This window comes from Rissa tridactyla, chromosome W (genome assembly GCF_028500815.1).
Source record: "Rissa tridactyla isolate bRisTri1 chromosome W, bRisTri1.patW.cur.20221130, whole genome shotgun sequence".
Lineage (NCBI taxonomy): Eukaryota > Metazoa > Chordata > Aves > Charadriiformes > Laridae > Rissa > Rissa tridactyla.
The window spans coordinates 7,110,461-7,134,816 of NC_071496.1; the positions used below are offsets into that span (position 1 = coordinate 7,110,461).

Here is a 24,356-nt window from a genome sequence, read left to right on the forward strand (position 1 = left end):
GGATTATCTGACTAGTTTATTTCTTTCCTTTTTGGTAAAAGACTGCTCAATGTCATTAGCCCTGGTTAAATGTTTGACTCCCCTTCTAGACACTAATCCAGTAGGAATCAGTTTGTCCTTTTGTCTGTGTGATGAGAGATGTTCTACAAGCCTCTGCTGGAGCCTCTTTGTCTTAGTCATTCCCTTATCGTGTCACCTCTGATGGAAACGGCTTTTCTCCTCTGCAAAAGCAATACCTCCCTTTCTTACAACTTCCCCCTTTCCTTTTTCATAATATTATTGTCTTTTGCATTTCTAGGGCATGGTTCCATATGAGGCCTCTAGAGATGACAGCAGGATGTTACATTCCTCTTCTTCTTGAGAGTTTTTATTTTCTTCTAGATGAAGCATTTTCCCAGGGTATGGGGGAGGGTCTGCTTCCATTCGTTTCGTTAGGGCAGTTTCAATTAATCGTTGAACAAATCCTCGCACACAGGGAATGATACAGCATCCTACAGCCACTAACATTCCCGCTACCATTATAAGAGAAGTCAGTATTGATACCACCATACCTTTCCATTTCCCAAACCAGGAATCCAGCCAACTTGTCAGTGAGGTGTCTATTCCGGAGTTCTCAGCTAACTCATGAGCTAGAGTGGTGAGCCCCTGAAGGGCTTTAGTTATAGTATCATCTGGAGCTGTATTGTTGGGGATGAAGGTACAGCACCGATTCCCTAACATTACACACACACTTCCCTTCTCTGCTAAGATCATGTCCAGGGCGATCCTATTTTCCCATGCCATTCGGCTGGTTGCATCCAATTGTTCAGCTGTTCCTTTCAATGCATCCCTGGTATAATTAATAAACCTCTGCTGGTTATAGTGAATATAATTTATCCAATCTACATTTTTGTTTATAGTTACCTACCAGAAAAGGACAGATTCGAATCCTGCTCCTATCTGATTCCTTGCTTTGTGTTCATCTGGGACTCCGCTAGGGACTCCAATGGGATCTCTATATATCCATTCATCAAAGGATACACCCAAACTTCTTTTTACTCTATTGCCTGAGCTCAGGGTTCCTGTTCCTTTTTCAAATGCTAGGGTGAATGGTATTGCCAATTGTACCATTCCACATGGACCTTTCCAGTTAGCCAGCAACACAGATCACAAGGTCTTCCCTCCACAATACCACCAGAGATCCGCCCGAGGCACTCGTATCGCTGAGTAGTTTCCTTTCACATCCTTGGTCACATTCAGAGTTTCAGTGCACAGGGTAAATCCCCCCACAGGTCTGGCAGCCTTCACACCCTGCCGTGAGAGGCACGCTGGATGGTTACCAATTGCTGTGGAATATGCTGGTGGCACTTTAACATCTCTAGACTCCAAGGCAGGAAACAGTAAGGAAAGCGAATGCCAGGTCTCATTTCCCCAGGCGGTCCTTTCTTGGTATAATGCTATCATACACCACACCCCTACGGAATCTTTCGTCCACCCTAAGGGAAAAGGGACGATCTGTGCTGTGGGCCTTCCTGAAGCACAAGCAGAGCAATTGCTTTGGTTCAAACTACTAACAGTATATTTTACCCATTCTACCCAAGCATTTGTCTCACCGTACCCTGTCTCAATCCCAAATGTTTGTCTAAGATCTTTAATCTCAGTAACCGTGACCAAAGCTGGATCATTCAGTGGTTCCCACTGTTGTATTACTGGGAGTTTTAGTAGTCATAGTTGTCCCTTCAGCTTAACTGCTATTTTCCAGTGTGTCTATTCTAAATCTTCCCCTTGGATCTCTTCCAGACACATCTGCTCCTATTCCATACATTAGGTTAGCCGTATCATCCACCTGGGTTATAGTTATCAACAGAGGATTACATTCTAAAAGGCCACACTCTGGGGAAGGTGATCCTTTGTAAAAATGTATTTTCTTTTTGAGAGGGTGATAATAAGATGACTTGATCCACTTGTCATCGGTCCACCCTCCAATTTGGGTGATCCACCACACTGCACTCCATCGGTCACAAGGTGTAGCCTCGTGATATCCCTCTGCGACCCTCCAAATTTCTGGGCACAGGTACTTGTTTTCACCACTCAACCATCTTTGGGTCTCTAGATCCCCACACTTCAGTACTTGACAGGCATCAAAGCGTACAGTCTGTGGGGTATTTCCTTTAGTGATATTTATGATAAGCCTAACCGGGTAATCTGGGTGTGCACTTTGCATGTGATCTAGGCGTACAACACCACCCCTATGACCAGTATCATCGCAAAATGCTTCTTAAAATTCATACCGTACACAGATTTATATCTCCTGACTGGATCATCCCGCCCCAACCCATGGCTTATTGTCTCTTTAGGGTTACTCGCAGCGGGCTGTCAGTAGAAGGTACAGTCCACTGTTCCACTGGATCTGTTGGTGGGGGTTCAATGGGTCCTTTTAGCTGAGTGTAGTGAGTCCAGCCCCTGTCGGCCGTCCTCACTGCAGTCTCAGTGGTCAGTAACACTTGGAACGGGCCTTCCCATTCTGGTTGGAGCTTGGTTTCCTTCCAGGATTTGATCAAGACCCAATCTCCTGGTCGGAAGGCATGGACTGCAAATTCCAATGGGTGGAGTTTGAGCAAGAAGTCCTTTATTTCTGAGGAGAGAGAAAGAAGACGAGAACCCCAGTATATAGTTCTTAAGAAACACATCTTTAGTTTCAAAAGTGGGCAAGTCTTCTCTGTTACCCATATAAGGTAGTTCAAAAAGCATCTCATAGGGCAAGAGACCTGTATCTTTTCTAGAAGTCTGGATCCTCAACAATGCTATTGGTAAACATTTAGTCCATGGTAATTTGGTTTCTAAAATCAGTTTCGACAATGGTCTCTTAATGGTCTGGTTCATCCTCAACTTTTCCTGATGATGGGGGATGCTAGGGGATGTGAAATTCCCAAACTATCCACGAAACTATTTGCATGTTGCATGCGTTCCCCAATGGCTTCCCTGTTGTAACACTGTCACTGTTTCTCTCATTGTTTGTTGACCATTTCCCTTCCATCAGGCAGAATCCATTTACCACATTTCTCCACTGCCCCTGCTTCTGTCATTGCTTCTCCTGCCCCAAGGCCGCCTCTTTTGCCACCTTGTCCACCAATCTGTTTCCCCTTGTGGTAATTGAATTGCCTCTCTGGTGACCTGTAACATGTAAAGCTGCTATTTCACTTGGTATTAATATATTAGCTAACACCTGCTTTGTACGTTCTTAGTGTAAAAGTTCTTTCCCTTTGCTATTTATTAGTCCTCGTTCTTCCCAAATTTTACCAAAGGTATGCACTACCCCAAGGGCATAACAAGAGTCTGTATATATTGTTCCTTCCCCTTTCTCCAGTTTTTAAGTGCCTGGTTTAAGGTATACATCTCACATATTTGAGCAGACCATGCACCAGGTAATTTTTCAGATGCTTTTACTTGTTGGTGTCGCGTTAAAAGGACTGTAGTTTCGATATTTGTCTGCCAGAGTCCCAGGACTTTCACTGATTTACTATCAGAGTCCCACCAAAGGATTTTCACTGAATCAGATTCACAAATAATCGAAATTAGTTACTTTATTGAGAGCGACAGAACAGATTCGAGATTGCCGTTGATAAATTCACTAACTACAGTAGTGCTAATTACTTAAGGTTAATATTGCTAGCAAAAATAATGATAGTACAACAACCTGGGGCAACATTCACCAGAGGGTGAAAGGTGCAGCGCTTACCCAGAAAGGCGTCCCTGCCTGGGGTGGAGGGAGAGAACACAGCCCATGGACTGGTCCGTCAGGTATCAAGTTTCTTCTCTCCCAATTTAACAGTCATTTTCTCCATCCTTTTATCCACAAAATTACGAGGTTTCCCTCCCCTAGGTGACGTGTAGTATGATTTGGGTGGAGAGACAAGTGCTATAGTCATATATGTTTAGCATGATCTCTAAAATCTTCCTTAGCATATACAGGGGTGTCAACTTTAATATGCATTTCACAGGTAACGAGGCAAAGGACTACCCTGTCATTTATGTATCCTGTGATAGCCAGGCAAGCCTTCACTCCCCTGGGCTGCACAAGAGATAGCAAAGCCAGTCTTAATTGCTCTTTGAGCACAGAGACTTCACCTCATTATCCAAATTCCACAGTTGACTCACTCCATGCACCACCGCATATCCATTACACCTCTTTCCTTCTATCACTCTTGAAGAAGGTCTACGAACAAATGAAGACCCCCAGATAGGGGTTCTTCCCTTAAGTCAGGTTGTATCTTAGTCTGGTACTCAATTTACATCTAAGCATTCGTGTGTAAGTTCTTCATCCTTTGCCTCTATTTTTTTTTTTTTTTCCTCAAAAAGGTCGCTGGGTTAAGGCAAGAGCTGGTAGTTAAAATCAAATCATCCTTTTCAATTAAAATTCCTTCATACTTCAGTATTCTTGAATTGGTTAGCCGTTTTCCCATGGTTTGGGCTAAAATGGTTTTTACTTGGTGAGGGGTGCTAACTTCTATCATTCCCCTGGCCACCCTCGGGAGACCAGATCTAAGAGTTTAGATAATAGGCCACTGGCTGCCGCTTATCCCCCCCACTCTTGAGTTCCTAATGCAGCCCCTTTGTCTACAGTTACAAATAGTTGAAAAGATTTTTCCAAAGAACATAAGGCTAAAACTGGAGCTCTGATTAGGCTCTGTTTTAAATCTTCCACTAAATCCTCCTCTTCTTCTGTCTAAACCAATACATTTGGTTCTTCAGCTAACAGTTTGGAATATAGTCCTTTAGTCTTTTGAGCATACTCCTCTATCCACAGTCTACAGTACCCAGTCAGCCCCCAAAATTTTCTCAGTTCCCTCTTGGTCTTTGGCAGAGGTAAGTCTGCTATTCCTTTGACCCTCTCAGGATTTATAGGATTTATTTTTCTACTCCCTTTACTGATTAGATGTCCCAAGTACTTCACTTCTGTTCCCACGTATTGCAATTTTTTTTTTTATTTTTTTTTTTTGAGACCCTCAAACCTTGCTGTCCCAAAAAGTTCAGTAACTCATTCGTGGCTTCTTTTACCCTGCCTTCTTCCTCCCCAGATACCAATAATCATCCACATACTGAAGCAGGGCTACTCCCGATGGAGGGCTGAATTGTTCAAGCACTTGTTCTAACACTTGCCCAAACAAATTAGGGGATTCTCTAAATCCCACAATGATAACACCCTACCAGTGAACCTCGAGCTGCTGGTAGGAGTGGCTGGGGCAATCCTCATCCCCTGTTATTCACCCCTCTTCCTCGCCCCCAAGTAACAGTCTAAGGGGTCCCACTTCGGGAATTCAATTTCTTTGTCGATTGAAACATCACCGACAGTATGAGCCGGGAACATATAAAATGGATTTGGACGTCCCTGAATCCTGAATCTATTCATCTTGTCCCAGCAAAAAGCATATTCACCTTCTTCTACTTCCTTATTATTCCTTATTATTCACATACATGTTTAAAGTCTGACAGACCCAGTCTTCATCAGATCCAAATTTGGGCCAAAATACACTAGGAGGTCTTATGGGTTCTTTGGTCCAAACAAATTCAAATGCAAATGCAAACATGTCCCCCCTGGGACACCTCTGGGATCCTCTAAGACAGACACAGGACCCCTAGGACACTCCTGGGACCCTCCCCAGGATGTCCATGGGCCTGCCCCCCGGCCACCCCCGGCCCCTCCAGGATGCGGTCCGAACAAAACAAATCATTTTCTTTTTATCTTTATCCCTTGTACAAGAAGAATCATTCCAAAACCTCAACATTCTCCCCTAAAGGACTGTCTGGGGAACGTTCCCGGGGTCTTTCTTAGTATCCCCTTTTTCATCCCTAGGCCCAGAATCCTTATTTCCCATTCTGAACAGAGACTTTTCTTACACCCCTTCCTTTCGCTTCGTCCTTCTCCGGCTGCGCCCCTCGCGGGACTACAGAACCACGGATCCGGACTCCACACTCGCTTCGTACCGCAGTACGTCTCAGTCACTCACACCCAAGTCTCTTAGAATGTCCCGACCACCAAGGCAATACTTTAACAGTCCGATTTTTCTTACCTTGGTCTGTGCACGGAGTTGCCTGGTCGTACTCTCTGTGCCTACTGTACATATCCCTTTTCCCCCTGTGGTTCACAGAGTCTGCCGTCCAACTGGGTCTCGAGATCTTAGTTGATTCCTCCCGGAATCCCTGCCGACGATCCACAAGACTGTTGAAATCAACGGGACGCGTCTTCCTGTCCTTCGGCGACAGGGACTCCCAAGAAGATGACTTCTTCTCCCAGACGAGCCCCCAAATTGTGAGAAATAAGTTCCAGTCCGAATGAAATAGGCTCAGGCAGAATCCTCTGTGAAGCACATTTTTATTTACGTTCTTGCAAGAGCAGGTGACCTAGCAAGTAGGCACACTTTCAGTTCTTGAAACACACCTTTTTATTCCCTAATCCCGGCCAAATTTTTCCCTCCCCTGTTTCCCATTGGTTAGGTACTCCAGGGTTCACAGCCTGTCCGAGGCGCCTAAAATCCTTCCCGGATGTCCTGCCTCTGTTTACTTCTTCTCCTTATGCTACACCTAAAGGGATTATCTGACTAGTTTATTTCTTTCCTTTTTGGTAAAAGACTGCTCCATGTCATTAGCCCTGGTTAAATGTTTGACTCCCCTTCTAGACACTAATCCAGTAGGAATCAGTTTGTCCTTTTGTCTGTGTGATGAGAGATGTTCTACAAGCCTCTGCTGGAGCCTCTTTGTCTTAGTCATTCCCTTATCGTGTCACCTCTGATGGAAACGGCTTTTCTCCTCTGCAAAAGCAATACCTGCCTTTCTTACAGCCATATCTAATCAATTCTTGTGCCACCTCCACCCAGGTCATAGCTCCCCCCTGATGATTCTGTCTCCCTCCCCTCGGGGCTAATGCGTCCTGCAAACGGTTCTGGAGTTGGATAGCACATAGTTTTAAAGAGTCAGGCAAGCCTCGGATCAGGGGAATCATTCTGTCAGGATTTGCATTTAGTAACATTGGAGAGGGTTGCCGAGATACTAAACGTCTGCCGTGCATCAACTGGAGACAGGCAGTCTTTTGCAGACTTTCGGTTAAGTGGTTTATAGTTGGGGTCTCAATACACACAGGGTCTCCTCGTTCCATGGGATCTAACCCCCCTGCCCAATACACAACTCGTTGGGTTAAGGACCATGGTTCTCTCGGGTCGTCAGTGGTCAAAAATACCCGGGGCCCCCAGTACCCCTGTGCCTCATCTTCTGACAATAAAATCTGGTCTCTGCCAGTCAACGACACCCTCCACACATACTCTGTCTCAGTCTCTTTTGCTAGGCGGGTATATTTTTCTTGAATGTTAGATAACTCAGTTGCTGAATATGGTATCATTCGGGTGGTAACTTGTGGGACCCCCTCCGCCTGACCGTTATCAGTAGTCTCTGTCTTAATCAAAGGTCTCAACGTTGCCTCCTCATTTTCAGGATAAAAAATTTTTCTGCTCATCTCTAACTCCTTTGTCGGATACAAAGGTCTATTGGCCAATTTTGCCAGATTTGTAAATCCCAGTTCACTATCTGAGAATGGGTTAAGATTCATTTTAGACGGGGGCGGGGCCAGCAGTAACGGCACCCCCACACACACTCCCACAAAAGGCGGCCCTAGGGAGCGCTGCGACTAGAGTGGCAAACAGCGTGGTTAGGCAGCTCGCGCGGAAAGGTGCTGAAGTGCTGTACCAGCTTGACCAGGGAGCCATGGTATCCACCCGGCAGAAAGCCTTGGCCTCTCCAAGCCCTACAACCAGCAGGACTGAGGCAGCTTCCCAGATGGAGCTCTTGTGGGAGCATGCTGCCACCCAGGTGTCAGGCTGCAGGGTCTGCCCTACCCTTATGCCAGCATCACATGGCAACAGTGAGCATGTCTGTGGGAGGTGCGCCCAGGTAGAGGAACTCCTCTGCCTAGTGATGGAGCTCTGGGAGGAGCTAAGTAGATTGAGAACCATCAGGGAGTACAAGAGGGAGATAGCCTGCTGGAGTCACAGCCTACCTTCCCTGAACCAGGCCCAACAGGCAGAAAGGCCACATGATACAGAGGATTCCCTGTCCTCTCTCTGCCTAGCAAAACAAGGTAACTTAGAGGACAGGGGGCTATGGGAATGTGTTCTTGCCTGGTGAAGCAGGCATGTCTCCCCAGTAACTCCCCCACCTTCCCAGGTACCCTTAAAAATTAGGTATGAGGCTCTGCAAGGGGAACCCAATCATGACAAGGAAGATAATTCAGTGTCCACGGAGGTATTGCCAAGGTTAAGTCAAACTACACCTCACATGAAAACATCTTCAGTTAAGAAAAAAAGATGGGTCATTGTCATAGATGACTCCATCCTGAAGGGAGCAGAAGGCCTGATGTGCAGACCAGACCCACTTCTCAGGAAAGTATGCTGCCTCCCTGGGGCCTGGGTTAAAGACATAAAAAGAAAACTTCCCTCCCTGGTAAACCCTTCAGATTACTACCTGCTATTAATTTTTCAGACAGGCAGAGATGAACTGATAAGAAGAAACCCAAGGATGATCAAGAGAGACTTCCAGGCTGTGGGACAACCACTTAAGGGGTCAGGAGTGCAAGTAGTGTTCTCCTCTGTCATTCCAGTCACAGGGAAGGATGAGGGAAGCAACAAGAAGAGCCAGCAGATCGATACCTGGCTCCGAGCCCAGTGTCAGTGGCAGGACTTTGGTTTTTTTGATGACAGGATGGTCTACATGACACCAGGTCTGCTGGAGACAGATGGGGTACACCTGTCTCAAAGGGGGAAAAGGATCTTTGCACAGGAGTTGGCAGGGCTTATTGAACAAGCTTTAAACTAGATTCGAAGGGGGAAGGGGATGAACCCAGCAGCAGAGGTGCCAGGGTCGTTGATGGGTTAGAAATTATGGTTGTGCCTGGGAATGGACAAGTAGGAGTTAAGGCTTCTCCCAGCAAAAAGGTGGCAGGACCAGTAGCCCAGCTGAAGCGCTTCTACACTAATGCATGCAGCATGGGCAACAAACAGGAGGATCTGGAAGCCATTGTGCAGCAGGAAAACTATGCTGTAATTGCCATCACGGAAATATGGTGGGATGACTCGCACGACTGGAGTGCTGCATTAGATGGCTACAAACTCTTCAGAAGGGACAGGTAAGGAAGGAGAGGAGGTGGGGTGGCTCTGTATGTTAGGGAGTGTTATGAATGTCAAGAACTTAATGATGGTGACAATAGGGTTGAGTGTTTATGGGTAAGAATCAGGGGGAGGGTCAACAAGGCAGATATCATGGTGGGAGTCTGTTATAGACCCCCCAACCAGGATGTAGAGGCAGATGAAATATTCTACAAGCAGATGGCAGAAATCTCAAGATCACTGTCCCTTGTCCTTGTGGGAGACCTCAACCTACCAGATATCAGCTGGGAACACAATACAGCTGAGAGGGAACAGTCTAGGAGGTGTTGGGAGTGTGTTGGGAATAACTTCCTGACACAGATAGTGAGGGAGCCGACTAGGGAAAGAGCCCTGCTGGACCTGCTGTTTGTAAACAGAGAAGGACTTGTGGGGGATGTGACAGTTGGAGGCCGTCTTGGGCACAGTGATCATGAAATGACAGTTTTCAATTCTCAGAGAAGCAAGGAAGGGGGTCAGCAGAACTGCCACCATGGACTTCTGGAGGGCAGACTTTGGTCTTTTTAGGAACCTGCTTGACAGAGTCCCTTGGGAGGCAGCCCTGAAGGGCAAAGGAGTCCAGGAAGGCTGAACATTTTTCAAGAAGGAAGTCCTAAAGGTGCAGGAGCAGGCTGTCCCCATGTGCTGAAAAACAAGCTGTCGGCAGAAAAGACCAGCCAGGCTGAACAGAGAGCTATGGATACAACTCAGGGGAAAAAAGGAGAGTTTATGGCCTTTGGAAGAAGGGGCAGGCCACTCAGGAAGGCTACAAAGATGTTGTGAGGCTACGTAGGGAGAAAATTAGAAAGGCCAAAGCCCAACTAGAACTTAACCTGGCTTTGGATGGTGAGAACAATAAAAAGAGTTTCTATAAATATATTAGTAACAAAAGGAGGACTCAGGAGAATCTCCATCCTTTATTGGATGAAGGCGGTAACATAGTGACAAAGGATGAGGAGAAGGCTGAGGTACTTAATGCTGCCTTTGCCTCACTCTTTAGTAGTAGAGTCAGTTGTTCCCTGAGTACCCAGACCCCGGAGCTAGTAGATAAGGGCGGCGAGCAGAATGAAGCCCCCGTAATCCAAAGGGAGATGGTGAGGGACCTGCTCCAACACCTGGACGTACACAAGTCTATGGGGCTGAATGGGATCCACCCGAGGGTACTGAGGGAGATGGTGGAAGTGCTCACCGAGCCACTTTCCCTCATTTACCAGCAGTCCTGGCAAACCAGAGAGGTCCCAGTTGACTGGAAGTTTGCAAATGTGACGCCCATCCACAAGAAGGGCCAGAAGGATGGTCCGGGGAACTACAGGCCTGTCAGTCTGACCTTGGTGCCTGGGAAGGTCATGGAACAGATCATCCTGAGTGCCATTATGCTGCATATGAAGGACAACCACGTGATCAGGCCCCATCAGCATGGGTTCGTGAAAGGCAGGTCCTGCTTGACAAACCTGATCTCCTTCTATGACAAGGTGACACGCTTGGTGGATGAGGGAAAGGCTGTGGATGTTGTTTACCTGGACTTCAGTAAGGCCTTTGATGCGGTTTCCCACAGCATTCTCCTGGAGAATCTGGCTGTCCATGGCTTGGATGGGAATACTTTTCACTGGGTTAAAAACTGGCTGGAGGGCCAGGCCCAGAGAGTGGTGGTGAATGGAGTTAAATACAGTTGTCGGCCGGTCACAAGTGGTGTTCCCCAGGGCTCAGTATTGGGGCCAGTTCTGTTTAATATCTTTATCAATGATCTGGACGAGGGGATTGAGTGCACCCTCAGTAAGTTTGCAGACGACACCAAGTTAGGTGGGAGTGTTGACCTGCTTGAGGGTAGAAAGGCTCTGCCGAGGGATCTGGACAGGCTGGATCGATGGGCCAGTTGTATGAGGTTCAACAAGGCCAAGTGCCAGGTCCTGCATTTTGGTCACAACAACCCCATGCAGCGCTACAGGTGTGGGGAAGAGTGGCTGGAAAGCTGCCCAGCAGAAAAGGACCTGCGGGTGCTGGTCAACAGTTGGCTGAATATGAGCCAGCAGTGTGCCCAGGTGGCCAAGAAGGCCAACAGCATCCTGGCCTGTATCAGGAACAGTGTAGTGAGTAGGACGAGGGAAGTGATCGTCCCCCTGTACTCGGCACTGGTGAGGCCCCACCTCTAATACTGTGTCCAGTTTTGGGCCTCTCACTACAAGAAAGACATGGAGGTGCTGGAGCACCTCCAAAGAAGAGCAATGAAGATGGTGAAGGGTCTACAGAACAAGTCTTATTAGGAGAGGCTGAGGGAGCTGGGATTGTTTAGCCTGCAGAAAAGGAGGCTGAGGGGAGACCTTATTGCTCTCTACATCTACCTGAAAGGAGGTTGTAGAGAGGTGGGGGTCGGTCTCTTCTCCCAAGTAACAAACGATAGGACAAGAGGAAATGGCCTCAAGTTTCACCAGGGGAGTTTTAGATTGGTTATTAGGTAAAAATTCTTCACTGAAAGGGCTGTCAAGCATTGGAACTGTCTGGCCAGGGAAGTGTTTGAGTCACCATCCCTGGAGGTATTTAAAAGACTTCTAGCCATGGCACTTAGGGATATGGTTTGGTGCTGGACTTGGTAGTGTTAATTATTGGACTCAATGATCTTAAGGGTCTTTTCCAACCAAAATGCTTCTATGATTCTATGATTCTATGGCTCAGCAACAGCAAAATCTGCAAGATTCGCTTCCTTGATTTTGTTCTCTGAAGGCCTGTTTGGTGGTGAAACTGTTGTTTTCAGCAGGCAGATTCTAAAAAAAACTTCCATAGGTAGCTAATCAGGCCTGCCTTAGAGTTTTCCAAATGAAGAAAGAAGTAGAATTAATTCCTGGTACCAAGGTCAATTTGTTCTGACTCTACATTAGCTGCATCGTGTCAGACTAACAGTTCTTCAGAATTGTATAAAAACACAACAGAATTATACAGTGTCAGAAAGCCCTTACCAACAGAACTTTATGCTTCACTTACATTTACACTATAATACAAAATGCTTTTCAGGAGCAATTAAGCAAGGCTTAAGTAAAGACTAACTGAATGATGTTAGAAACAAATTTATCCTTTGTAAGGTTTTATATCATAAGCCTTTGATTTGGGGAAATATTCACAGGTTATCAATGAGCAAATTTCAAATTTAACAGGAACTATTTTAAAGCTGATCTCTTTCAAAAAATTAAGGATAACTTGCATTTAAAGTTCAGGAAAGTCATATAAAATGAATAAGGTTCTTAAAACTTGGTTATTCTGTCGTCTTGTACGCTTCCTTGTGCCTTAAAGCACATGTATTTCAGTACCCATGAATTTGTTGGCTGATCATAACTGTGCATTGTCAGTATATATAACAGTACCTGTTACAGCTATCATGTCCATGACCTGTGTTTTAAAGAATAATTATAGAATCATAGAATTGTTAGGGTTGTAAGGGACCTTAAAGATCATCTAGTTCCAACCCCCCTGCCATGGGCAGGGACACCTCCCACTAGATCAGGTTGCTCAGAGCCCCATCCAGCCTGGCCTTAAAAACTTCCAGGGATGGGGCTTCCACCACTTCTCTGGGCAACCTGTTCCAGTGTCTCACCACGCTCATGGTGAAGAACTTCTTCCTAACGTCCAGTCTGAATCGTCCCATCTCTAGTTTTAATCCATTCCCTCTAGTCCTAACATTACGCGACATTCTAAAATGTCCCTCCCCAGCTTTCTTGTAGGCCCCCTTAAGATACTGGTAGGCCACTATAAGGTCTCCTGGGAGCCTTCTTTTCTCCAGACTGAACAACCCCAACTCTCTCAGTCTGTCCTCATAGGAGAGATGCTCCAGCCCTCTGATCATCCTCGTGGCCCTTCTCTGGACACGTTCCAGCACGTCCATATCTTTCTTGTAGTAGGGGCTCCAGAATTGGACGCAGTACTCCAGGTGGGGTCTCACGAGAGCAGAGTAGAGGGGGAGAATCACCTCCCTCGACCTGCTGGCCACGCTTCTCCCAATGCAGCCCAGGATACGATTGGCTTTCTGGGCTGCGAGTGCACACTGACGGCCCATGTTGAGCTTCTCGTCCACCAGCACCCCCAAGTCCTTTTCTTCGGGGCTGCTCTCAAGCCAGTCACTGCCCAGCCTATATCGGTGCTTGGGATTGCCCCGACCCAGATGGAGGACCTTGCACTTGGTCTTGTTGAACTTCATGAGGTTGGCATGGGCCCGCCTCTCCAGCCTGTCAAGGTCCCTCTGCATGGCATCTCTTCCCTCCAGCGTCTCAGCCGCCCCACACAGCTTGGTGTCATCAGCAAACTTGCTGAGGGTGCACTCAATCCCACTGTCCATGTCGCTGATGAAGATGTTAAACAAGACCGGTCCCAGTACTGATCCTTGAGGGACTCCACTTGTCACTGGCCTCCACTTGGACATGGACCCATTGACAGCCACTCTTTGGGTGCGGCCATCAGGCCAGTTCTTTATCCACTGAATTGTCAGTCCATCAAACCCATATTTTATCAGCTTGGAGACCAGGACGTCACGCGGGACAGTGTCAAAGGCTTTCCTCAGGTCCAGGTAAATGACGTCAGTTGCTCTCCCCTTGTCTATTGATGTTGTGACCTTCTCATAGAAGGCCACCAGGTTTGTCAGGCATGATTTGCCCTTGGTGAAGCCGTGTTGATTGTACCAAATCACCTCTTCGTTATTCTTCTGCCTCAGCAGTGCCTCCAGGAGGATCTGCTCCATAATCTTACCAGGCACGGAGGTGAGACTGACTGGCCTATAGTTCCCTGGTTCCTCCTTCTTTCCCTTTTTGAAAATAGGGATTATGTTTCCCCTTTTCCAGTCAGCGGGGACCTCACCAGACTGCCATGACTTTTGGAATATAATAGAGAGCAGTTTAGCAACCTCATCCGCCAGTTCCTTCAGTACCCGTGGGTGTATCCCATCAGGTCCCATGGACTTGTTCACTTTCAGGTTCATCAGATGGTCACAAACCTGATCTTCACTTACAATGGGCAGTTCTTTCCAACCCCTGCCATTATCTTCTGTGACTCTGGGAGTGTGGCTGGAGCACTTGCCAGTGAAGACTGAGGAAAAGAAGTCGTTGAGAACCTCGGCCTTCTCCATATCACTTGTCACCAGTTCTCCCGTTTCCTTTCTGAGGGGGCCCACACCTTCCCTAGTCGTCTTCTTACCATTAATATACCTATAGAAATTTTTGCTCTTTCCCTTGATCTCCTTGGCTAGATTTAATTCTAACCGAGCTTTAGCTTTTCTCACCAGGTCTTTTGCTGCTCGGACAGCTTCCTTATATGCCCCCCATTGCAGCTGTCCTTTCTTCCACTCCTTATAAAGTTTCTTTTTGTGTGACAGTGTATCCAGGAGCTCCTTGTTCATCCAGGCAGGTCTCCTAGCATTCTTTCCTGCCTTCCTCTTTGTTGGTATACTTTGCTCCTGGACATGGAGAAGGTGATCCTTGATTACTGACCAGCTGTCCTGGGCCCCCCTTCCCTCTAGAGCTTTGTCCCACGGCACTTTGGCCAGCAGATCCCTGAAGCGATCAAAGTCTGCATGCCTAAAGTCCAGGGTCGTAATTATGCTTGTGTCAATGAGTTTGCAAAAGGAAACTGCCTGCATATTTAATTTACCACTTACCTATGAATTGTAAATGAATCAATTAAATCTTACATTTCAGTAAGAAGGTGAAAAACATGAAATGGATATCTGTATCAAATAAAATAGAATTGCACGGATTGATTTAAAAAAAATAAAAATTTATTTTCACAAGTGCATAAATTCATCTCTCTTTTTTTTTATTCCAGAATCGAATGGAAGAAAGCAAAGCACTCTTTAGGACAATTATCACATATCCATGGTTCCAGAATTCTTCGGTCATTCTGTTCTTAAATAAAAAAGATCTCTTAGAGGAGAAAATTATGTACTCCCATTTGGTTGATTATTTCCCAGAGTATGATGGTAAGTATATTGCCACCAGAGCTCATGCCCCATTTACACTGTGGTAATGACAAAATGTAATAGCCTTGCCCATATTTTGCTTAGAGGTTCTTAAGACAAAGTTTATCACCCATTCTTCATTACGCCCATTTTCTTCTTTACAAATTTTACTTAGTACACCAAATGGTTAGTTTGTAGTTGAATGACTTGCTGGTCATGTTTTTTAAAAAGTATATGAAAAGGAAAAAATTATTAAAAATAGCAATTTTTAATACTCCAAATATTTAGTCACTGAAGTCTTGTAGGATTTTGTAGATTGCCAGGATTTCGTTCTATACCTTCATTAATTGTGGATAGGATAGCATTACCTTTCATGTGAAATTATTGGTTCTAGATGAATAACATCATATTAGCAATGGACCTTATTCTGTCCTTGTTCATATGTTGGGGTGAGGGTTTGAACTGAAGTATAAAGCTAAAATTACATAAAAAATGCATTTCTCATTTTTAGTGTCACACTCTTCTTTTTTTGATTTTTTGTTTTGGTTTTGTTTGTTTGTTGTTGTTTTTTTGTTTAACGCTGGATATCTGAACAGAAGCGTCATAAATTCTCTGTGGCTGTCAGAGAAACCAGTATCACTCCTCCCACCCTTTCATTTCTTTTTTGTTTCCTTTATTTTACTTTTATGTTACTTATGTGAAATTTAATGTGCTTGTCCCAGAAAACATTATATGGAACACGCAGCTGTTTCTAAGGAAGCTGTACTTTCAGAAAGTTCTCCTGAGGTGAAAAGTTAGGTATTCTAAGGTAACTGAGTGGAAGCTTTGATAACAGGAAGAGGGTAGATTCCTTTCAAACTGGAAGAGGGTAGATTAGAAATTAGTAAGAAATTTTTCACTATGAGGGTGGTGAGACACTGGAACAGGTTGCCCAGGGAAGTTGTGGATGCCCCTTCCCTGGAAGTGTTCAAGGCCAGGCTGGATGGGGCTTTGAGCAACCCAGTCCAGTGGGTGGTGTCCCTGCCCATAGCTGGGGGGTTGGAACAAGATGATCTTTAAGGTCCCTTCCAACCTAAACCATTCTATGATTCTATGACGTACTGGAGAGTCTAGTGAGCTTGCTGCATGCCCTCCTTGCTGCCCTAAGGATCTTGAATTCTGCTATCACATGGTCATTACAGCCAAGGCTACCCATGCCTGTCTTGTACTGTGGAGCCCAGAGATGGACTCCAGGTGTGGCCTCACCAGTTCTGAGCAGAGGGGAAGAATCACTTCCCTTGACCTGCTAATTGATTCCTCCTAATGCAGCCCAGGATACCATTAGCCGCCTTTGCCTCAAGGGCACATTGCTGGCTCATGTTCAAATGGTGTCCACCAGGAGCCCCAGGTCCTCTTCTGCCAAGCTGCTTTCCAGCTGGGTGGCCCCCAGCATATATTGGTGCTTTGGATTGTTCCTCCCCAAGTGTGGGACTTGGCATTTCCCCTTGTTGAACTTCATGAGGTTCCTGTCAGACCATTTCTCCAGCCTGTCGAGGTCCCTCTGGATGACAGCCACTCTTCCCAGTTTTGTGTCATCAGCAAACTTGATGATGATACACTCTGCTCAGATCATTAAAGAAGTTAAACAGGACTGTACCCGATATTGATCCCTGGGGTACCCCACTAGTTACTGGCCTCCAACTAGACTTTGTGCCACTGATCACCACCCTCTGATCTCAGCCATTCAGCCAGTTTTCAATCCCCCTCACTGCCTGCTCATCCAGCGCATACTTCATCAGCTTCCCTATGAAGAACTTATGGGAGACAATGTCAAAAGCCTTAATGAAGTCTAGGTAGAAATATCCACTGCTCTCCCCTTGTTTACCAAGCCAGTCATTTCATCATAGAAGGTTATCATCGAATCATAGAATACCAGGTTGGAAGGGACCTCAAGGATCATCTGGTCCAACCTTTCTTGGCAAAAGCACGGTCTAGACAAGGTGGCCCAGCACCCTGTCCAGCTGAATCTTAAAAGTGTCCAATGTTGGGGAATCCACCACTTCCCTGGGGAGATTGTTCCAATGGCTGATTGTTCTCATTGTGAAAAATTTTCCTCTTGTGTCCAATCGGAATCTCCCCAGGAGTAACTTGTACCCATTAGCCCTCATCTTTTCCATGTGCCTCCTTGTAAAAAGAGAGTCTCCGTCTTCTTTGTAGCCACCCTTTAAATACTAGAACGTGGTGATAAGGTGTCCCCTAAGCCTTCTTTTCTCAAGGCTGAAAAAAACCAATTCCCTCAGCCTTTCCTCATATGGCAGGCTTCCCAGTCCTTTGATCATCTTGGTGGCCCTTCTCTGGACCCTCTCCAGCCTGTCCACATCTTTTTTGCATAGTAGGGACCAAAACTGAACACAGTATTCCAGGTGTGGCCTGACAAGCGCTGAGTGGGATAATGACTTCTTTATCTCTGCTGGTGATGCCCTTGTTGATGCAACCCAGCATCCTGTTGGCTTTCTTTGCCGCAGGAGCACACTGTTCACTCATATTGAGCTTGTTGTCCACCAGGACCCCCAGGTCCCTTTCCACAGAGCTGCTCCCCAGCCAGCTAGATCCCAGCCTGTGCTGCACTCCTGGATTATGTTTTCCCAGGTGCAAGACCTTACACTTGTCCTTGTTGAACTTCATAGGGTTCTTATTAGTCTACTCTTCCAGCCTATCCAGGTCTTTCTGCAGGGTGTCCCTCCCTTCCGAAGTGTCCACTTCCCGACTCTATTGTCATCAGCAAACTTCGTCAGGGTACATTCGATCCCATCATCCAGATCACTTATGAAGATATTAAACAGTATTGATCCCTGGGGGACCCCGCTTGTGACAGGTTGCCAGTTTGAAAAAGAGCTATTTACCACCACCCTCTGGGTGCGGCCTGTCAGCCAGTTCCCCACCCACCGCACAGATCACTTGTCTAGACCTTAACGCATCAGTTTCTCTAGGAGGAGGCTGTGGGGAACCGTGTTGAAATCCTTGGAGATAATGTCCAACACTCGCCCCACATCAACTGAGCAGGTTGCTTTGTCATAGAAGACGATCAGGTTTTTTGCCCTTGGTGAATCCATGCTGGCTTTTCCCAATCATGTGCTTCATTTGACTTGTGATAGCCCCCAGGAGGATTCGTTCCATAACTTTTCCAGAGACTAAAGTAAAACTGATGGGTCTATAATTTCCAGGATCCTCCTTTAAGCCCTTCTTGTAGATGGGGGTGACATTAGCCTTCTTCTAGTCTTCTGGGACATGCCCCTGATCTCCACGACTTCTCAAAGTTTATGGAGAGTGGTCTCACAATGACATCAGCCAGTTCTCTTAACACCTTTGGGTGGATATTGTCAGGGCCCATTGATTTGTAGGGGTCAAGCTCTTGTAATAGTTCGCATGCCAACTCTTCCTTCACTGATGATGGGTCTGTGATTGCGTCAACCTGGATTGTTGTTCCCAAGGCCTGGGGCCCAACAGTGCTGGTAAAGACAGAGGTGAAGAAAGTGTTGAGAACCTCCGCCTTTTCAGTGTTGTTGGTGACTAATTCCCCTCTCCTGTTTAACAGCGGGCCAATGTTTTCCTTCTGTTTCTGCTTGTTGTTTATGTACCTGAAGAACCCTTCCTTGTAGTTTTTGACATCTCTGGACAATTTCAATTTGAGCTGAGCTTTTGCTTTTCTAACTGCATTTCTGCACACCCTGGCAACGCCCTTGTAGTTCTCAACAGGTATTCGTCCACTTTTCCATTTCTGGTATGCTTCTCTTGGTTTTGAGCAGACTCAGAAGCTTGCAGCTAAGCCAAGGGGGGGTTCTTGCTCCATCTACTTCTCTTACCTTTAAAGGGGATGAATTGTTTTTGTGCTTCCAGGAGACCTTTCTTGAAAAACTCCCAGCACTCACTAACTCCTTTATTCTCCATGGAAGCTTCCCACAGAATCCCTCCGAGCGAGCTCTTCTTCTAAAATCTAAAACCTTTGTCTTAGTACTAACCTTCAGCATGTTCAGCAGGATCCCAAGAGATATTATAAAGCAGGTTTTCTTGGTTTGTGAGTAGCAAGTCCAGCAGTGCCTTGTTCCTGGTTGGCACATCTAATATTTGTATGAGGAAGCAGTCCTCTACACATTCCAGGAACTTGGTGGATGACATGTGAGCTGCTGTATTGTTCTTCCAACAAATGTCTGTGTAGTTGAAGTCACCCATAAGAACCAGGTTCTGTTGACCCAAAGCTTGCTTAAGTGACCCAAATATTGCTTTGTTGGCCTTTTTGTCTTGGTTTGGAGGTCAGTAGCAGATGCCTACTGTAACATTCCCCTTGGAGTTGACATTTTTTGCTGCTCTGGTTGGCCTGGCTCATTCCCCAGTTGGTTGGAATGGCATGAGCATTGCCACTTTGGATCCCGTACCCCGAGTCCTTCAGTTTAAAGTCTGCCTCACCAAGTTGGCCAGCTTGCTGCTGAAGATTCCCTTGCCTCTTCTAGACACGTGGATCCCATCCCTCCCTAACAAGCTATAGTCATCAAAGAATGTCCCATTGTCATAAAAGCCAAAACCCTCCCGATGGCACCAGCCATGAAGCCAGCAGTTGATTTGCATTATACATCTATTTCTGGCTGCACCCTTTCATCTAACTGTTAAAATGGAAGAAAAGATAACTTGGGCACCAATACTTTTCACTTGCACCCCCAGGGCTTTATAGTCTTCCTTGATTCTGACCAGGTTCCAGCTTGCAGTGTCATTCGCGTTCATTGTTATGAGGTTTTTCAATCAGTCAGCTCAGAGAAACCCTCTTCCTCTTCTCCTTTGCCATGGGTAAGGGAAACAAAAGAAGGTTATGGACCACTAGGGCCATAACCAGTAGGCCAGACCTGAAAGTCTTTAAGCGTCTGACTCTAATTCTGCAGATCTTGCTGGACTTAACCCCTTAGACAGGGTTATGGTTTGATTTGATTTCTTCTGGTGGAAAGATGGGGTGGGTTACACAGTCTGTGGCTTGCATGGGTCACTGTGTGGTCCACTCTGCTGTTCCAGCACTCTGTTCGGAGACGTTGAAGATGGACAGATTTGGAGAACTCATCAGAATTAGGTATTTTTCAGCAGTTTCCCGTGCAGTTTCCTGTGTGGTAGCACAATGGAGAAAGTAGCATAGAGATGAGAAATGCTAACCAGGATGGCAAACTGGACTGACTAAACTAAGCAGTTGTACTGCACAGTATGTCATAACAATATTGGATGAGAGACTGAGACGTGCTCAATGGTAAGAGTATCACATGAAGGTATGTTTTCACAGCTAATACTAAAAGACAGACTCACAGACTGGAATTAAGTGCTGGGAGAGGGGAAAAAGACAAAAAGACGCTTGGGAAGGAAAATAGAAAAAAATGTCTGTCCACAGGAGCACACTCCCCTCCAGAGTCTTCAAAGAAAATAAATGATTACACTCACCAAACTGATGTAGCCAAGCCAAATTGTAGTACTTTTTATATAGGACTTAACTATCATATAGAGAGACCCTTTGAAGACTGCTAATTAGAGAACAATGGACAAGAAACCTACTGATTTGTATTATAATTCTTTTCCAAGATTATTTAGATCATAACCACTTAGCATTGTAAATCTAACATTGGCTCATTCCCTTTTTTTAAAATTCCTGAGGTGGCAAACTTTCTTTTTAACCTCAGTTTTCCATACTTGAACTCCAGTCAAAAAAAAATTAAAATTACATGATAATCAGCAGACATGTTATTAGGTAAGCAAAATTTGGATACAGGCTTTGAATAGTGCAGTAGATTTTGAGAGAGGGACAACCCTACCTGTGTCTACCCACTGTAAAACAGTTTAACAAAATTCTAGGAAGTTGATTAAAACAATAAATGGCTTATTTTGAAGAAATCATTGTCTTTGAAAGTCTAGGAGTCTCCTTTACAAATATTTAAACTTATTAAGAGTAAAAAAAAATAGCGGTGAAATTTATTGTTGCTGCTGTTTCTATAGAATATGTGCTGAAGCACATACTGCAACTCTTTCGATGCAGCCATCCATCCAATTCCTCATGCACCAAACAGTCCAGCCATCAAACTAATTTCTGTCCAATTTAGAGAGAAGGATGTTGTGGGGGACTGTGTCAAAGGCCTTACAGATGTCCAGATAGACGACATCCATAGCTCTTCCCTTGTCCACTGATGTAGTCACTCTGTCGTAGAAGGACACTAAGTTGGTCAGGCAGGACTTGCCCTTGGTGAAGCCATGCTGGTTGTCTCAATTAATAACCTCCCTGTCCTCCATGTGCCTTCACATAGCTTCTAGGAGAGCTCATGTGCATACACCAAGATATTGCAGAATCATGTTCTCCTTCCACAAGGCTTTGCAACCAATAGATATCAGAAATCATATGATTTCTCTTCTGTTGTGTTTTTTTTTTATTGTGCTGTTATTGAAAGTTATGTGGGCACACGCTAACCCACTAAGTATAGATTTCATAACCACTGAAGGACAGAACTATATAACAGCTGAGCGATGATATTTATATTGTCATGTAACAAGACCAGGACTAATGAGGAGATAGGAGGAGGAGGCACAGAAAACATACATGTTCTGTAGAAACCCATATTGGAGAAACAGGAGGGCAAGTGAATAATGGCCTATGAAAATTGCAGTGGAACAGAATTGCAATACAGGAAAACAATAGCTTGCTCCTGCTTCTCTCCTGCTCTTTTGGCTGTGAACATGAACAAATCCTCACTGTTCTAAATTGGAAGTCATTATTTTGCCTTCTGTCTTGTGTAAAGCAGACCATGCCATTTGTTTACATAAACTTTGTGTTTGTCTGAGAATTACAGACTTTTTCGATTTAATAGTATTGTTATATATAATTTAGAGAATTGATTTAGAGAATTGACTTAACTTTTTACAATTAAACAGCTTCAACTAGCAAGCATGTATATTTTATTATGACTAAAGTAAATTAAATTATATTGGAGAAAAAGTGTCAGATCAGTTTAGAATGTAACTTGATTATGTTATGTTTTAAAAGAACGTACTTTAGTATAGTTTTACTATAGTATAGACTGAAAATGGGCCAATTCCATTTTTTTTTAATATTTATTAGTATAAAGCAACTATTTCTTCTGTTGTTCATTTTGTGTGGTTATAGACCATCAATTTCATCTCTCCATTTTAAATATCTTATGGAAGAAGAGGATAGACAGCAGGAAATGAACAGCTCTTGCATCATCAATTTCTGGAATTTCCTTCCATTTTTATTTTTTAATGGTTCCTACTGGAAAAAAATAGTATATTGTAGTATTTATTAGTAAAAATTTTCCCTTTTTCTATCATATGAAGATCACAGACTGAGTCTTTCTTCTGTTTTCTGCTCCCAAGGTTCCCCTCCTAAAGAAGCTCAAATATTGAATTGACTTTAGGAAAAAATGACTTTCTCTTCTTAATTATCAGGACCACAACGGGATGCACAAGCAGCACGAGAGTTCATCTTGAAGATGTTTGTAGACCTGAATCCAGACAGTGACAAAATTATCTACTCCCACTTCACATGTGCTACAGACACAGAGAATATACGCTTCGTCTTTGCTGCTGTCAAGGACACAATCCTACAGTTAAACCTGAAGGAGTACAACCTGGTCTAACTGTGCCTAGGAGGCCCTCCAAGACCACCTTTGCGTGATTGAAGATACACAAGAGGGACTGTATTATCTGTGAAAACAAATTGCATAATACTAATTTATTGCTGGCCTGGACTCTGTGAATGTCCACAGAGTTTTTAGTTAATATGATTTTATTTAAACTATACGGAGGAAAACCAAAAGATGCTGAAGTACATTCACAGTACATTTTCTTATTTTTTAGGCAAAAACTTGTGACTCAATGTGTTTTAAATTCTCAGTTGTACACTCACAAAGGATAATAGCTTTTTGCTATTGAAGCAAAATACATCTGGTTTCCTCATTCCCTGACCCTTGCTCTCTCCCTCCTTCCTCCTCCCTTATGTTTTTAAAGGTACAATGGCCATTTTCCCAGTTGCATTCCTTGGTAAAATATTTTCTGTTGGGTGATTTGGTCAGGAAAAATGCTATAATCAGAACTGAAGTTATCAGTCATTCAAATTTTACAGAATGTTTCTCTGAAGGATCAAATGTATTGATAGTGTGATTTTTAAATTCTTGACATGGGTATTTTCATTCTGTCTTCACTTCTGAGGCTAGAATATTGGGATTGCAAAATAGAAATAGTTGTGTATGGATTTAGAATTTAACCATACTTTCACAGTTCAGAAAGATGCATAGAAGACAGTAATGAAATAATTAAAGACACAAACCTGGGGTGTTCATGGAATATCATAGACTCTCTTTTTAATTGCCATGTGAAATTATTTTTTCTTTTCTTTATTCACAAATGCCAAACAGAAATGTTATGGACACTACATTTTCCCCAGTGGCTATAGCCTGAAACAGTGGTGGTTTGGTTTTTTCAGTTGTGTGCGTTTTTTCATAAGTTAGAGCTTTTTTAAAGTGTGTTTTTCCACAATAGAAAAAATATTTTTGTTGTATAAAATCTTGCCAAATCTGGCTTTTTATAAAACCAATACTTTTGGAACATAACATACCGATTGAAATGCCAAACTGATGGATTGGGAACTGACCTGACTGAGTCAACTGCCAAACAATAAGCAAACATATTTTAAGCTCATATGTTCCCTTTTTTAGAAAGCGTTCCATTTTTTAATGCCAAGAACAACAGTGTGAGTGAATACGCTACTAGGTTTCCATGTATAGAAGACAGTTTAACTCTCTCCTTATGTCAGAGATGGCATGAGAATGCGTATAGTGTTTTCTGTAATAATAGCAAAGCATGTGAAGTACAGCATGAAATTATTGATGAGTGATCACATTCAGGAACCTTTCTTGATAAGATTGCTTCTTAACCAATTCACAGACATTTGATAGGCTTCATGCAAAATAGCCACTCTTGATGTTCTTCAGAAAGATTTATTAATGTAAATGAAACAGTGAGAAAATCACTCTTGAAATTTCAATGTGCAAATTTTTAACAACAAAAATGTAGCACACATCAATGAGCAGCTTAGGTTGAAAGATTTATTTTTTTTTACCAGGTGCATGATTGCTAGCAAGCTACAGAGAACTCAGAGGACAGGCGTAATTGGATTGATTATTTACAATGCCAAGTAGCACTAGAGTACACTTAGCACAGAAATTACTGCTTCTCTCAGCAGT

At 44.3% G+C, this 24,356-nt stretch overlaps 1 protein-coding gene across 1 annotated transcript in view; it reads left to right on the forward strand.

Moving 5' to 3' along the window:
* LOC128901959 (guanine nucleotide-binding protein G(q) subunit alpha) overlaps window positions 1-22,751 on the forward strand; it is a 131,613-nt gene extending 108,862 nt beyond the window's left edge. Inside the window, exons 6-7 of the mRNA XM_054184164.1 lie at window positions 14,967-15,120; window positions 22,561-22,751. Of these exons, the coding sequence (XP_054040139.1) occupies window positions 14,967-15,120; window positions 22,561-22,751 (345 nt within the window). The remainder of the gene's footprint in view (window positions 1-14,966; window positions 15,121-22,560) is intronic.
* Window positions 22,752-24,356: the final 1,605 nt, after the last annotated feature.